Source organism: Pristiophorus japonicus, chromosome 1 (assembly GCF_044704955.1).
Source record: "Pristiophorus japonicus isolate sPriJap1 chromosome 1, sPriJap1.hap1, whole genome shotgun sequence".
NCBI classification, from domain to species: domain Eukaryota; kingdom Metazoa; phylum Chordata; class Chondrichthyes; family Pristiophoridae; genus Pristiophorus; species Pristiophorus japonicus.
In genome coordinates, this window is record NC_091977.1 from 121,586,909 (window position 1) to 121,600,096 (window position 13,188).

General features: G+C 43.6%; 1 protein-coding gene across 1 annotated transcript in view; it reads right to left on the reverse strand.

The window, feature by feature from the left end:
- The window catches only part of ostf1 (osteoclast stimulating factor 1), a 113,626-nt gene that overhangs the window by 35,206 nt on the left and 65,232 nt on the right, over positions 1 to 13,188 (reverse strand). The window contains exon 7 of the mRNA XM_070862402.1: positions 2,888 to 2,937. Coding sequence (XP_070718503.1) covers positions 2,888 to 2,937 — 50 coding nt within the window. The remainder of the gene's footprint in view (positions 1 to 2,887; positions 2,938 to 13,188) is intronic.

Consider the following 13,188-nt stretch of genomic DNA (forward strand, 5'->3'; position numbering starts at 1 on the left):
CCCCCCCCCCCCGCGGGAAAGAACGGGCGCCCCCCCCACCCCCCGCGGGAAGAACGGGCACCTCAGGCTGACTGCAGCATTCTCCCTGCCTGAAGAACTTTCACACAGGTAGGAAGATGGTTTATTTAATCTTTTCTTTGCTTATAAATGTTTATTCAGGTTGGATTTATTTGTATAATATTTGTAGAAGTATAAATAAGGATTTATTGTAGAATTTAATGACTTTCCTTCCCCGTCCCCCTCCGCACCCACCCCCCCCACCTCGTTCTGGACGCCTAATTTGTAACCTGCGCCTGATTTTTTTTTTATGTGTAGAACAGGTTTTTTCAGTTCCACAAAAATCTTCACTTGCTCCATTCTAACTTAGTTTGGAGTATGTTTTCACTGTGGAAACTTTGAAATCAGGCGTCAGTGGCCGGACACGCCCCCTTTTGAAGAAAAAATTCTGTTCCAAAGTAGAACTGTTCTACCTGACTAGAACTGCAGAAAAAAAAATGTGGAGAATTGCGATTTCTAAGATAGTCCGTTCTCCACCAGTTGCTCCTAAAAATCAGGCGCAAATCATGTGGAAACTTGGGCCCGATGTCCCGCCCCTATCCCAGACCGAATGGCATTATGACACGCACCAGGCTGCTGCACACCATAGAGAGTCCTGCACCTATTTCCGGCTGAGTGGCCTCCCACACCCGCCGGCCGGCTCACTTCCCGGGCCGAGGTAGGACTTGAGTTTTATTTTTTATTTATTGATGGTTGTGCTTTGTTTAGTGAGGAGAGTTTTGATTGGGGTGGTGGGGGAGAATTTTGATACGGGGGGGGTGGGCGGAGAATTTTGATATGGGGGTGGGGGGGGGGGTAGGGGGAGGAGATTTTTGTTGGCGGGGGGGGGGGATAACTTTTTATTTGGATATTTTGAAAAAATTATGTAAATAGGTTTTGTCTCTTCTTTTATTTTCGTAGCTTAAGCTTCCATGACTGCTTCTGTTGCATAGTAAATTAACTTTGCGAAGTTTGTTATATGTCCTGTATAGCTGTTGATCCTATTCACATTCTTTAGTCAAGTCATTAAGTACCTACCTGCGCTGATTTCTTAACTCTCCGCAGGGGTTTTCTGTGCGGCCACAAACACTGGCCTAAGTTAGTTTGGAGCAACTATTACCTCTGCAAACTGGCTTAAATGGCCAAAACGGGCAGAGGTGGCTGGTAACACCCCATTTTGAAAAAAAATGAAACTAAAAAAACTCCTAACTAACTCACTTACACTGGCGCAAATTAAATGTGCAGAATGGGGATTTTTAAGATACTCCAGAAAAAGCAAGTTGCTCCAAAAAAAAACGGAGCAACTCCTGGGCAAATTTGGGCCCTTTTTATCGAAGATGAACAACATGCCACTGAAAGCTAGAAATAGGCCTCAATTACAACATATTGATCTTAGGGCTAGAATTATATTCTCTCAACGGCTCTGATCAATTTGTTGCATTATGTACGTTATGAAGTAACATTTTACACCTGCAAAGATTCAAAAACAAGCTTATTCACCATTATTTTACATTGGCACACTAGAAGGGCAGTGATAAAATAAGTTTGAATGATAGCAACACAAATATTGTGGTAATTTCCTCCACATGGATAAATAAAATAATAGGGATTAGGAACATACACTCAAGGATTTTTAAATGTATTAATACAATTCTGCCAGCTACTCTAGAGGAGTGAAGTGTCAACTCGCATGTTGTCACAATAGCCCTTTTAGAAAATACAGGGGCATTGGTTGTGCCTAGAATGGCACGGAATAAAGTGAGTTTCCACCTCCCTCCTTTACAGCACAAGGCACACAAAAAATGAGTAAATAGAAAAAAAAAATCTGTGCCAAAATAAAATACAAGCTCATAAAATGAAAGCCAACATTTCACTATAACATCACAAATGTAATTTAGAATTAACCTTTAATTTCAGAAAAATACCATGGCAACCAAGATTTAAATATAGAAATTAAAATTAGATAAAATAGGAGATATAAATGAACATAAATGTGCATGTAATAGAGCATCTTTACAATCTCGCTCTCTTCTTCGGTACTCAGCTTTCTATCGATTTGAGAAATGGAACTACCCTGTAGATAAGATGCAACTTGTTTGTAATTCAGTTATACAGTTCAGCTCCAAAATGTATACTAGGGATTTAAAAATCCCTGCAGGCACTATTGATCTGATCTACTGATCAAAACTTTGTAATATTATCAGACATCCTGGCGAGATGCATGCTGGATACATTGGGGAGTTAAGGGTTAACAGTCGAACATCTTTAGATCTTAAAGTAACAGGCTTTCCAAGATATAAACAGGCTTTCCAAGATATAAACAGGATGACTTTTAAGTGTGGTGAGGAGAAAGCATGGCTTAGCTTCTGATATTTCCTTACACATGCACTTCACCTAAGTGTAGGTAATACACATAGCTTTAGTTTTAGGGTAATAAAACGGGAGCAGCATTTGAGGAGGTCTTGCCTAAGGGAAGTGCTTCTGAAATAAACAAACTATAATTGTTTACATGAAGAGTCTGTTTTCAAAGGGGTTGGGAATAGAAATGTCACACAGTCTTATCTGTGACATTATCCTTTGATGTAATCAAAATATGGTGTATAAAGGATCATGGTTTTCAACAGTTTGTCAAAGATAAAGAAACCGGGAAAACCTCTCTCTCTGTATACAGTTAAAGACCGATCACCTTTTTACTGTGCATCAATAAAGTCTGTTCCTTATACTCACTTACGAAGTCTCACGCTTATTTGAAACGTGTTGTTGTGAACCAGAGGAGAAAGGAGGTTGACTGCTAACAAATATTTGACACCCAATTATAAATCTAAAGTGAAGTGAAGTCTAATTTTCTTACCTGTTGATTTAATTCAATATTTGGTTGGGAAAGCAGAAGCTTCACTATTCCTAGACAAAGCAAAAAGTCAAATTTAAAAACAGTTAGACAAGAACACAGACAAAATCAGTGCCAGAACTTTCAACTTCAGCCTAAAAAGCTCAGTGCTGAATGACAGAACCAAGAATTGGTTACCTGAATGTGTGAACAGGGGTACTGCTGTTCAACCAGCTGCTTTGGAACACAACACCAGTAACCTTTCCACTACTTGTCTAACTGGTACTATCCTACCTTTAGGGAATTGCTTGGTAGGATTATATTATGGTGAGTGGGAAGTATCTCAACTACTGACCATTTTCACTCTACCCACATAATTATAAACTTCAGCGATATACTATTATACACTACGGCAATAATTGTGCTTTTAAAACAAAATAATTTTTCCAAATCCTTTGTGAAAAAAATAAAATGTATTTATTTTGCCCTTTATACATCTCGTATTTAAAGATGTTCCACTTCTGATCTGTCAAACTGTTTGCCAATTTTTCTGCTAAGTTCGAGTGAAGTTGACAAGTGCCTAAATGTAGGCGTTCAAGACAAGCCATAAAAAGGCAAAGGGGTTGAACACTCCGACGAGCATGTACACACTCAGTTGGCTCTAATTAGATTAGAAAGAGTGGGAGAGCGATAGTGATAGGGGATTCGATTGTAAGGGGAATAGATAGACGTTTCTGCGGCCGCAACCGAGACTCCAGGATGGTATGTTGCCTTCCTGGTGCAAGGGTCAAGGATGTCTCGGAGCGGGTGCAGGACATTCTGAAAAGGGAGGGTGAACAGCCAGTTGTCGTGGTGCACATTGGTATCAACGATACAGGTAAAAAAAGGGATGAGGTCCTACGAGACGAATTTAAGGAGCTAGGAGCTAAATTAAAACGTAGGACCTCAAAAGTAGTAATCTCAGGATTGCTACCAGTGCCACAAACTAGTCAGAGTAGGAATTGCAGGATAGCTCAGATGAATACGTGGCTTGAGCAGTGGTGCAGCAGGGAGGGATTCAAATTCCTGGGGCATTGGAACCGGTTCTGGGGGAGGTGGGACCAGTACAAACTGGACGGTCTGCACCCATGCAGGACAGGAACCAATGTCCTAGGGGGAGTGTTTGCTAGTGCTGTTGGGGAGGCAGGGAGACAGAGGGAAACAAAAGCAAAAGACAGAAAGGAGAGGAGTAAAAGTGGAGGGCAGAGAAAACCAAGGCAAAAAACAAAAAGGGCCACTGAATGTAAAGGGGCTGCAGGAGGGGTCAAAACTAAAAATCATGGTTTAAAAACTAGTATTAAAACACTCTACCTAAACGCACGCAGCATTCGAAATAATGTAAATGAGTTGACGGCACAAATCATTACAAATGGGTATGATTTGGTGACCATTACAGAAACGTGGTTGCAGGGTGGCCAAGACTGGGAATTAAACATACAGGGGTATCTGACAATTCGGAAAGATAGACAAGAAGGGAAAGGAGGTGGTGTAGCTCTGTTAATAAAGGATGATATCAGGACAGTTGTGAGAGACGATATTGGCTCGAATGAACAAAATGTTGAATCATTGTGGGTGGAGATTAGAGATAGCAAGGGGAAAAAGTCACTGGTGGGCATAGTTTATAGGCCCCCAAATAATAACTTCACGGTGGGGCGGGCAATAATCAAGGGAATAATGGAGGCATTTGAAAAAGGAACGGCAGTAATCATGGGGATTTTAGCCTACATATCGATTGGTCAAATCATATCGCACGGGGTAGCCTTGAGGAGGAATTCATAGAATGCATACGGGATTGTTTCTTAGAACAGTATGTTACAGAACCTACAAGGGTGCAAGCTATCTTAGATCTGGTCCTGTGTAATGAGACAGGAATAATAAATGATCTCCTAGTAAAAGATCCTCTCGGAATGAGTGATCACAGTGTGGTTGAATTTGTAATACAGATTGAGGGTGAGGAAGTAGTGTCTCAAACGAGCGTACTGTGCTTAAACAAAGGGGACTACAGTGGGATGAGGGCAGAGTTGGCTAAAGTAGACTGGAAACACAGACTAAACGGTGGCACAATTGAGGAACAGTGGAGGACTTTTAAGGAGCTCTTTCATAGTGCTCAACAAAAATATATTCCAGTGAAAAAGAAGGGCGGTAAGAGAAGGGATAACCAGCCGTGGATAACCAAGGAAATAAAGGAGAGTATCAAATTAAAAACCAATGCGTATAAGCTGGCCAAGGTTAGTGGGGAAACTAGAAGATTGGGAACATTTTAAATGACAGCAAAGACTGACTAAGAAAGCAATAAAGAAAGGAAAGATAGATTACGAAGGTAAACTTGCGCAAAACATAAAAACGGATAGTAAAAGCTTTTACAGATATATAAAACGGAAAAGAGTGACTAAAGTAAATGTTGGTCCCTTAGAAGATGAGAAGGGGGATTTAATAATGGGAAATGTGGAAATGGCTGAGACCTTAAACAATTATTTTGCTTCGGTCTTCACAATGGAAGACACAGAAACCATGCCAGAAATTGCTGGTCGCAGCAATGTGGGAAGGGAGGACCTTGAGACAATCACTATCACTAGGGGGGGTAGTGCTGGACAGGCTAATGGGGTTCAAGGTAGACAAGTCGCCTGGTTCTGATGAAATGCATCCCAGGGTATTAAAAGAGATGGCGGAAGTTATAGCAGACGCATTCGTTATAATCTACCAAAATTCTCTGGACTCTGGGGAGGTACCAGCGGATTGGAAAGCAGTTAATGTAATGTCTCTGTTTAAAAAGGCGGCAGACAAAAGGCCGGTAACTATAGGCTGGTTAGTTTAACATCTGTAGTGGGAAATGCTTGAAACTATCATTAAGGAAGAAATAGCGGGACATCTAGATAGGAATAGTGCAATCAAGCAGACGCAGCATGGATTCATGAAAGGGAAATCATGTTTAACTAATTTACTGGAATTCTTTGAGGATATAACGAGCATGGTGGATAGAGGTGTACTGATGGATGTCGTGTATTTAGATTTTCAAAAGGCATTCGATAAGGTGCCACACAAAAGATTACTGCGGAAGATAAAGGTACGCGGAATCAGTGGAAATGTATTAGCATGGAGAGAGAATTGGCTGGCTAACAGAAAGCAGAGAGTCGGGATAAATGGGTCCTTTTCGGGTTGGAAATCAGTGGTTAGTGGTGTGCCACAGGGATCGGTGCTGGGACCACAACAGTTTACAATATACATAGATGACCTGGAAGAGGGGACAGAGTGTAGTGTAACAAAATTTGCAGATGACACAAAGATTAGTGGGAAAGCGGGTTGTGTGGAGGATACAGAGAGGCTGCAAAGAGATTTAGATAGGTTAAGCGAATGGGCGAAGGTTTGGCAGATGGAATACAATGTCGGAAAGTGTGAGGTCATCCACCTTGGGGAAAAAAAAAAAAAACAGTAAAAGGGAATATTATTTGAATGGGGAGAAATTACAACATGCTGCGGTGCAGAGGGACCTGGGGGTCCTTGTGCATGAATCCCAAAAAGTTATTTTGCAGGTGCAGCAGGTAATCAGGAAGGCAAATGGAATGTTGGCCTTCATTGCGAGAGGGATGGAGTACAAAAGCAGGGAGGTCCTTCTGCAACTGTACAGGGTATTGGTGAGGCAGCATCTGGAGTACTGCGTGCAGTTTTGGTCACCTTACTTAAGGAAGGATACACTAGCTTTGGAGGGGGTACAGAGACGATTCACTAGGCTGATTCCGGAGATGAGGGGGTTACCTTATGATGATAGGTTGAGCAGACTGGGTCTTTACTCGTTGGAGTTCAGAAGGATGAGGGGTGATCTTACAGAAACATTTAAAATAATGAAAGGGATAGACAAGATAGAGGCAGAGAGGTTGTTTCCACTGGTCGGGGAGACTAGAACTAGGGGACACAGCCTTAAAATACGGGGGAGCCAATTTAAAACCGAGCTGAGAAGGAATTTCATCTCCCAGAGGGTTGTGAATCTGTGGAATTCTCTGTCCAAGGAAGCAGTTGAGGCTAGCTCATTGAATGTATTCAAGTCACAGATAGATAGATTTTTAACCAATAAGGGAATTAAGGGTTATGGGGAGCGGACGGGTAAGTGGAGCTGAGTCCACGGCCAGATCAGCCATGATGTTGTTGAATGGCGGAGCAGGCTCGAGGGCCTAGATGGCCACCTCCTGTTCCTAATTCTTATGTTATGTTCTTGTGTTCAGTGATGTTATCTGCATCTGCCTGTATTTATAAATAAATATGAAAATTTAAAAATGTATGCATTTTTATTTAAAAATGTATTGCTTCAAAAGCAAAGGAGACACTACATATTTATTCCTTTTAGCAGTTTCATTTTAGACCCCTAAAGGCAACAAAAAGCTGTTTGCACTATTTTCTCTAGTCCTTATTTTCCATTAAAACATGGTAGTTGGCTTGTTTTTAAACAAAATTAAAATTAAGCTACAAGGGACAAGGGGCGAGATACTGGGGATAATTTTAATCCCCCAAAATTGGTGAGTTTGATTTGGGTGGGAGGTTAAGATGTTAAAAATCTGAAACAGGAACCCATCCCGCCTTAAACCCACCCACTTCCGGTTTTAACAGCAACCAGATAAGGGGCAGCCGACCAATCTGCTTTTAGAGGCGGGTCGGTCATTGAAAGGATTGTGTGTGCAACTATCTGCTGATAGTTGCGCTCCTCTAATTCTGGCCTCTTGAACACCCAGATTTTAATTGTCCAGTATTGGTGGTCGTGCCTCCAACTATCAGGGCTCTCAGCTCTGGAATTTCCTCCCTAAACCTATCCGCCTCACTATCTCGCTCTCTCCTTTAAGATACTCCTTAAAACATACCTCTTTGACCAAGCTTGTGGTTATCTGCTCTAATTATCTTGTATGGCTCGATGTCAAATTTTGTTTTATAATGCTCCTATGAAGTGCCTTGGGACGTTTTACTACGTTAAAGGCGCCATATAAATACAAGTTGTTGTTGAAGTTCCTGTACTTGCACTGTTGCAGCCACTACCCCTTTAATTCCTTGCTTCACAACCATCACCCTCCTGAACCAGTTCGCGCTGTTCACTGTTCCTGTGAAGATCCAAGTCACTGATTGGAGCATGGGCAGGTACAGCAGGAGCGGAGAGGTCGGGGCGCAGGAGCGGAGAGAGATTGCAGAGCGACGGGATCAGGGCCCAGCAGAGGCGTCAGTTCGGGGCCCAGGGGCAGCATGGGCCAGCCCACACTGCAATGTGCGCACGCACTAGGTCCGTGCAGCAGAGCTGGTCTCCAGTTGTCTTGGTTAATCCTTGCCACTGGAGCAAGACCTAACTCCGTCAAGCCCGCGTGGTAGCTGGTGTACAACGGCCACCACACGTTAAAAAAAATCCACGCACTGCATCTTCCACCCTTCAACATGTAGTTCTGGACCTGGAATATTAGGTCCTTCATTGAAACACCTGTGAACTCATCCCTTTTTGGCGTGGAAGCGGGTCATCCTCGATACAAGGGACTGCCTATGATGATGATGATAAAGATGATGGATGTATGTGCAACGTTCCCTCTCGGCTGCGCAGCTGTGTGCCAGTCCCACAGAGCCCGGGACCACCATTTCTAATGTGAGCTTTTGCGCATGCAGGAAACTTTGAATGGGCCACACAGCCCATTAATGAGACCGCTCACCCAAATTTAAAATTAGGAGGAACATTGGCCTGCGTGCCTTCATTTTAACAAGGTTTCTATTTTTAAATTCATGTTGGCCCGGTTTTCCGGGGCTCAGGAAATCCAGCAGGTAAAATTTATTGAAGTGATAAAACAAGCAAATAGTAATTTACTAGTTAATGCTAAAAACAATGATTATAGTTACTTTTTATGTATTGAAAAAAAAATCCTTTCTTTATTATTAATGCGGGCTGGCTTATCATCAGAGGTTTCAGTCGGACAACCGCAATAACAGCCTTCAGATTAAACTCATTGATTTGAATGGAGTAGGTTACTAAATCCCTCCAAAACAGTAACTGGAGTTTTGTCAGCTTTAATAAAGGAAAGCTGTTAATTAAACACATATCAAACGAAATAACTCAGCATGCATATATTTGAATTGGGGCTAGACTTTGCATTATTGTGTAGATCGCCCATAAAATGGGCGTTATTTCCAGCGTTGGCATTTATTATGGGTTTTGAGATCACCGGATTATTGTCCATTTTCAAAATCCCTAGTTTCCATTTTATAAAATGGGCGTTAGCGGGAGCGATATGAAATGGGTGTTAGCAGTAATTTTTTTGCCCTTCTGCCGTAAAATGTCGGCGTCCATAGCAACAGTCTTTTCCCGCGTTTCAGGAGGTCAGGAGTCATCAATACATGCACAGAAGAGGAAAGAGAGCAGAAAGGAGGTGAAAACATGTGTGGGTATGTTGTCTGGTTGTTTGGCTGTTGTGGGAGATAGGAAAGATATTTGAGGAGTAAGAAGAATTGAGAGGACTATTTAGTTTGTTTACATCGAAATATTTGGGGAAAAAAATTTACATGGAAGGCATGGAGGAGGCGAGACAGCACGATGTGGAGGGAGAGGAGACTGGTGAGAGTAGTGAAGGAGAGGAAGCCGAAGTGGGAGAACAAAAACGAGCTTGTAAATTCTCCGAAGTAAATGCTGCCCTCCTGCAGGAGGTGGAGTCACGCAGGGGTCAATTGACCCGGGGTGGGCATGGGAAGCCCACCCCAAAGGTTTACCAGAAACTCTGGGCAGATGTAGTCGAGGTAGTCTCGTCGGTGACGCACGAGGTGCGTGAGGGCAACCAGTGCCGCAAGCGGTGGAACGACCTTGTCGGTTCTGTCAGAGTAAGTATTACATTTATTGACATTTACTTATATATTTATATAATTGGAATTGTAAGTGTAATGAGTGAATAAATTCAGCTCTGATGTATTGCACTTAGACCGGGAATGTTCAACTCAAAGCCTACGTTTACAGTGTATGTGTTTAGGTTAATAATGATAATAATTATAACGTCAGTTATCTATTGTATCAGTATCTGTGACAGTATCTAACAATGATCCTACGCAATGATCTGATGCCATGTCGTGCTGTTACCTTTTGCAGAAGAAGCTTTCGAAGAATAGGGCCAAGCAGCAGTGCACGGTTGGCGGCCCACTAGTCATCAGCGAGCTGACAGATATCGAGAAGAGGGTGCTGGTACTAGTGGGGAGCCACTCCCGGTCGGCCACGCGTGCAGCAGCAGAACCTGATGTGATACCACGTGAGTAAAGTATACACCATTGCATGATGTAAAGTCAATAGATGCCACTCATATACGACCAATATATGATAGATCATTGATGAAAGTGTTGTCTAATTAATGATGGGCTCATGAAAATCATTGTAATGCAGAATTTGGTTATGTTCATTAAATGTGATGTCTGAGATTATTTTGATGGCGGTAGTACTGTTGTCGTCCATATGCTGTGTAGCGTTTGAATCACTCAGTAATTCTTCTCCTGCAATAACCTCATTTATGTTTTGTAGCTCAGCCAACATCGCAGTCACAGGCAACACCAAGGCAAAGTGGGGATCCGGCAGCAGAGTTGGCGGGGGATCATCAGTCTGGTGGCGAGGAGCCCCGAATCTCACCCGTGGAGCTGGAGGGTGCCTTCTCCACTGACGACAGTGCAGAGCAACAAGCACACCTTTTACTTTTAGTGCTCCTGCGGCCATGTCCTCCTCCACCATGGAGGTAACGGGCCCAAGCACTTTGCGGCAGGGCATCCCAAGTGTGTCCATGCTGGTGCCGATCCCGCGGAGGTTGATTCGACACAGCAGGACTGCTCCATGAGCGACAGATCTAAGCGGGAACATGGTTCATTTGGAGTGTTGAGATAGGTCAGCAGCTTCCAGACAATGGAGGGCATATCCCAACAGCAGGCCACCATATCCGCGACCATGACAGATTACATGCCGATAGCCAGGAACACTGGTGCCACAGGGCGACCAGTGTTCCTGGAATGCGGCACTGAACCCCAAGGTGCCGCAACCCCATTGCCAACGACACATGCGAACCAGGAGGAAACTCTTGCTTCTGGCTCGGAGAACGTTTCATCCTCAGGACCATCCTCTCCCGCATCCGGCCAACCAGCGGATCTGCTGACATCCCCCCCCCCAATGAAGCAGCACCTGAGGAGCAGTGTGGCAAGGCGGCTTGGAGTCGGGTGGGGAAGGGGTAGAGGTGGGGAGAAGCGGGGGGAAAAAGGAAAGTGAGGTGCATGGCCACAGGAGTTGTAGTTGTGTGTATTGACATTGTTGTTGTTGCTATTGAATAAATGTTGGGAGGTTTGGGGGGAGGGGGGTACCTTGTTTTTTTGCTTTTGTGTTCTAGGTTTATGAAGTTTTGTTGGAAATGTTAAAAATTTAATGAATGATATAAATGTTATAAACTTTGTGGGGTGGGTGTTTTTTTTTTTACAGTTATAATTATTATTTTATACAAATGTTCTCAAATTAAATGTTTTTTATTTCACCTAACATTGTTGTGCATTTTCTCAGATAACTGTACCGTTACATACTGGTGATTCCGTAACATGAAAGGGGATAATTCAACGTAACTTGAATCAACTTTAACTTTGTCACCAAGGTAATGCACACCATTCATTTCTGAGCTGCAGAAATAGCAGTTTTGCAGCTTTGTAAATACCACCAACATTATTTCAAGCAAAGCACTCATTTGAGCTGCTGACGTAAGAGTCTTGCAGCTATGTAGCCACCACAGGCCCTTTTCTGCGGTCTATAGAGGGGCGGGGGCATAGTTTCATCGTCAGCCTGATTGCTGACCTCGGGCCAGACATCGACCTCTTCGTCCTCCTCTTCCTCTCTCTCCTGAGGTGGACAGTCAGTCCCTTCTGGCAATTCTTGTCCCCTCCTGATTGCCAAGTTGTGCAGCATGCAGCACACCACCACGAATAGATCTACCTGCTCAAGGTAGTATTGTAACTCGTCTCCCGAGTGGTCCAGGCATCTAAAGCGCAGCTCAAGCACTCCAATGGTATTCTCGACGACATTGCGTGTGGCTATGTGGCTCTCATTGTATCACTTATCGGCTTCTGTCTGGGTATTACGCGGGGTGGGGGGTGGGGGGAAGGGGGTTATCAGCCAGGTGGCGAGGCCATATCCTTTGTCACCAAGCATCCAGCACTGACCTTGTGGCTGACTGGTGAACATGTCAGATACAGCGCTCTCTCACAGGATGTGAGCATCATGGATGCTGCCCAGAAATTTGGCATTTACTGCCATTGTAATTTGCTTGTGGTCGACAATGAGTTGCACATTCAAGGAGTGGAATCCCTTCCGGTTCCGAAAAATCTCTGCATCCTGAAAAGGTGCCTGCATGGCAATGTGCATACAGTCTATTGCGCCCTGCACCTTGGGGAAGTTTGCAATTCTGGAGAATCCTAGAGTCCTCTCAGTTTGTGACTCCCTGATCATAGGGAAGCTGATAAAGTCCATCCAGAGTGCGTAAAGGGCTTCAGTCACCTGTCAAATGCAGCAATGTGTGGCATGCTGAGATATAGCGCAAATGTCGCCAGCTGAGGCCTGAAAGGAACCCGAGGTATAGAAGGAAAGTGCCGCAGTGGACAGTGCGGTCCTGAGGGTGCTGGCAGGCTGCAGATCTCCCCTAATGATCTGTCATATCTCACTGATAACCTCTTTCCAGAAGCGCAGTCTCCTAAGACACGCGTTATCAGACAAGTTCAGGTAAGACCGCTTCTCCCTGTAAGTGCGTGGAGTGTAAGTTCTCGTCCTCCTCAGCAGTCTGTCACCTCTTTGATTGGGCACATAATGCTGTTGAATATACCTTCTGCCATCTCTAGTCTGCAGCATGTGCGTTGTCCTCAAGACAGGCTGAGAAATTACAGGCCCCATTACAATATCAGTATTATACCTATTGTTCACAATAAATTTACCTACTAAAACACCTAAAATAAATTCAAATCGTCCACAGTATGATGAGATGTTTATTCAGATGTTCAAATCAACTTAAAATAACTCTAGAGTATATCAAAACTCCCCAGGTGTTGAAACAGCCTTTTATGAAACGACTTCCGATTTACAAAATGGCATCCATACCGCTGGGGTTTAGTTCAGGTGAGAGCAACTTTTTCTCAGCGGTTTTTCCAGTGAGCGATATTTTCGGCGATATGTGGGCGAGGTGCCGAACGTAATGCTCGGCAATATTATGGGCATTAGTTTTGGCTATTCTGATCTTTACGGCAAAAAAAAAATGGGCGGGCGGCATTATTCATTCTCG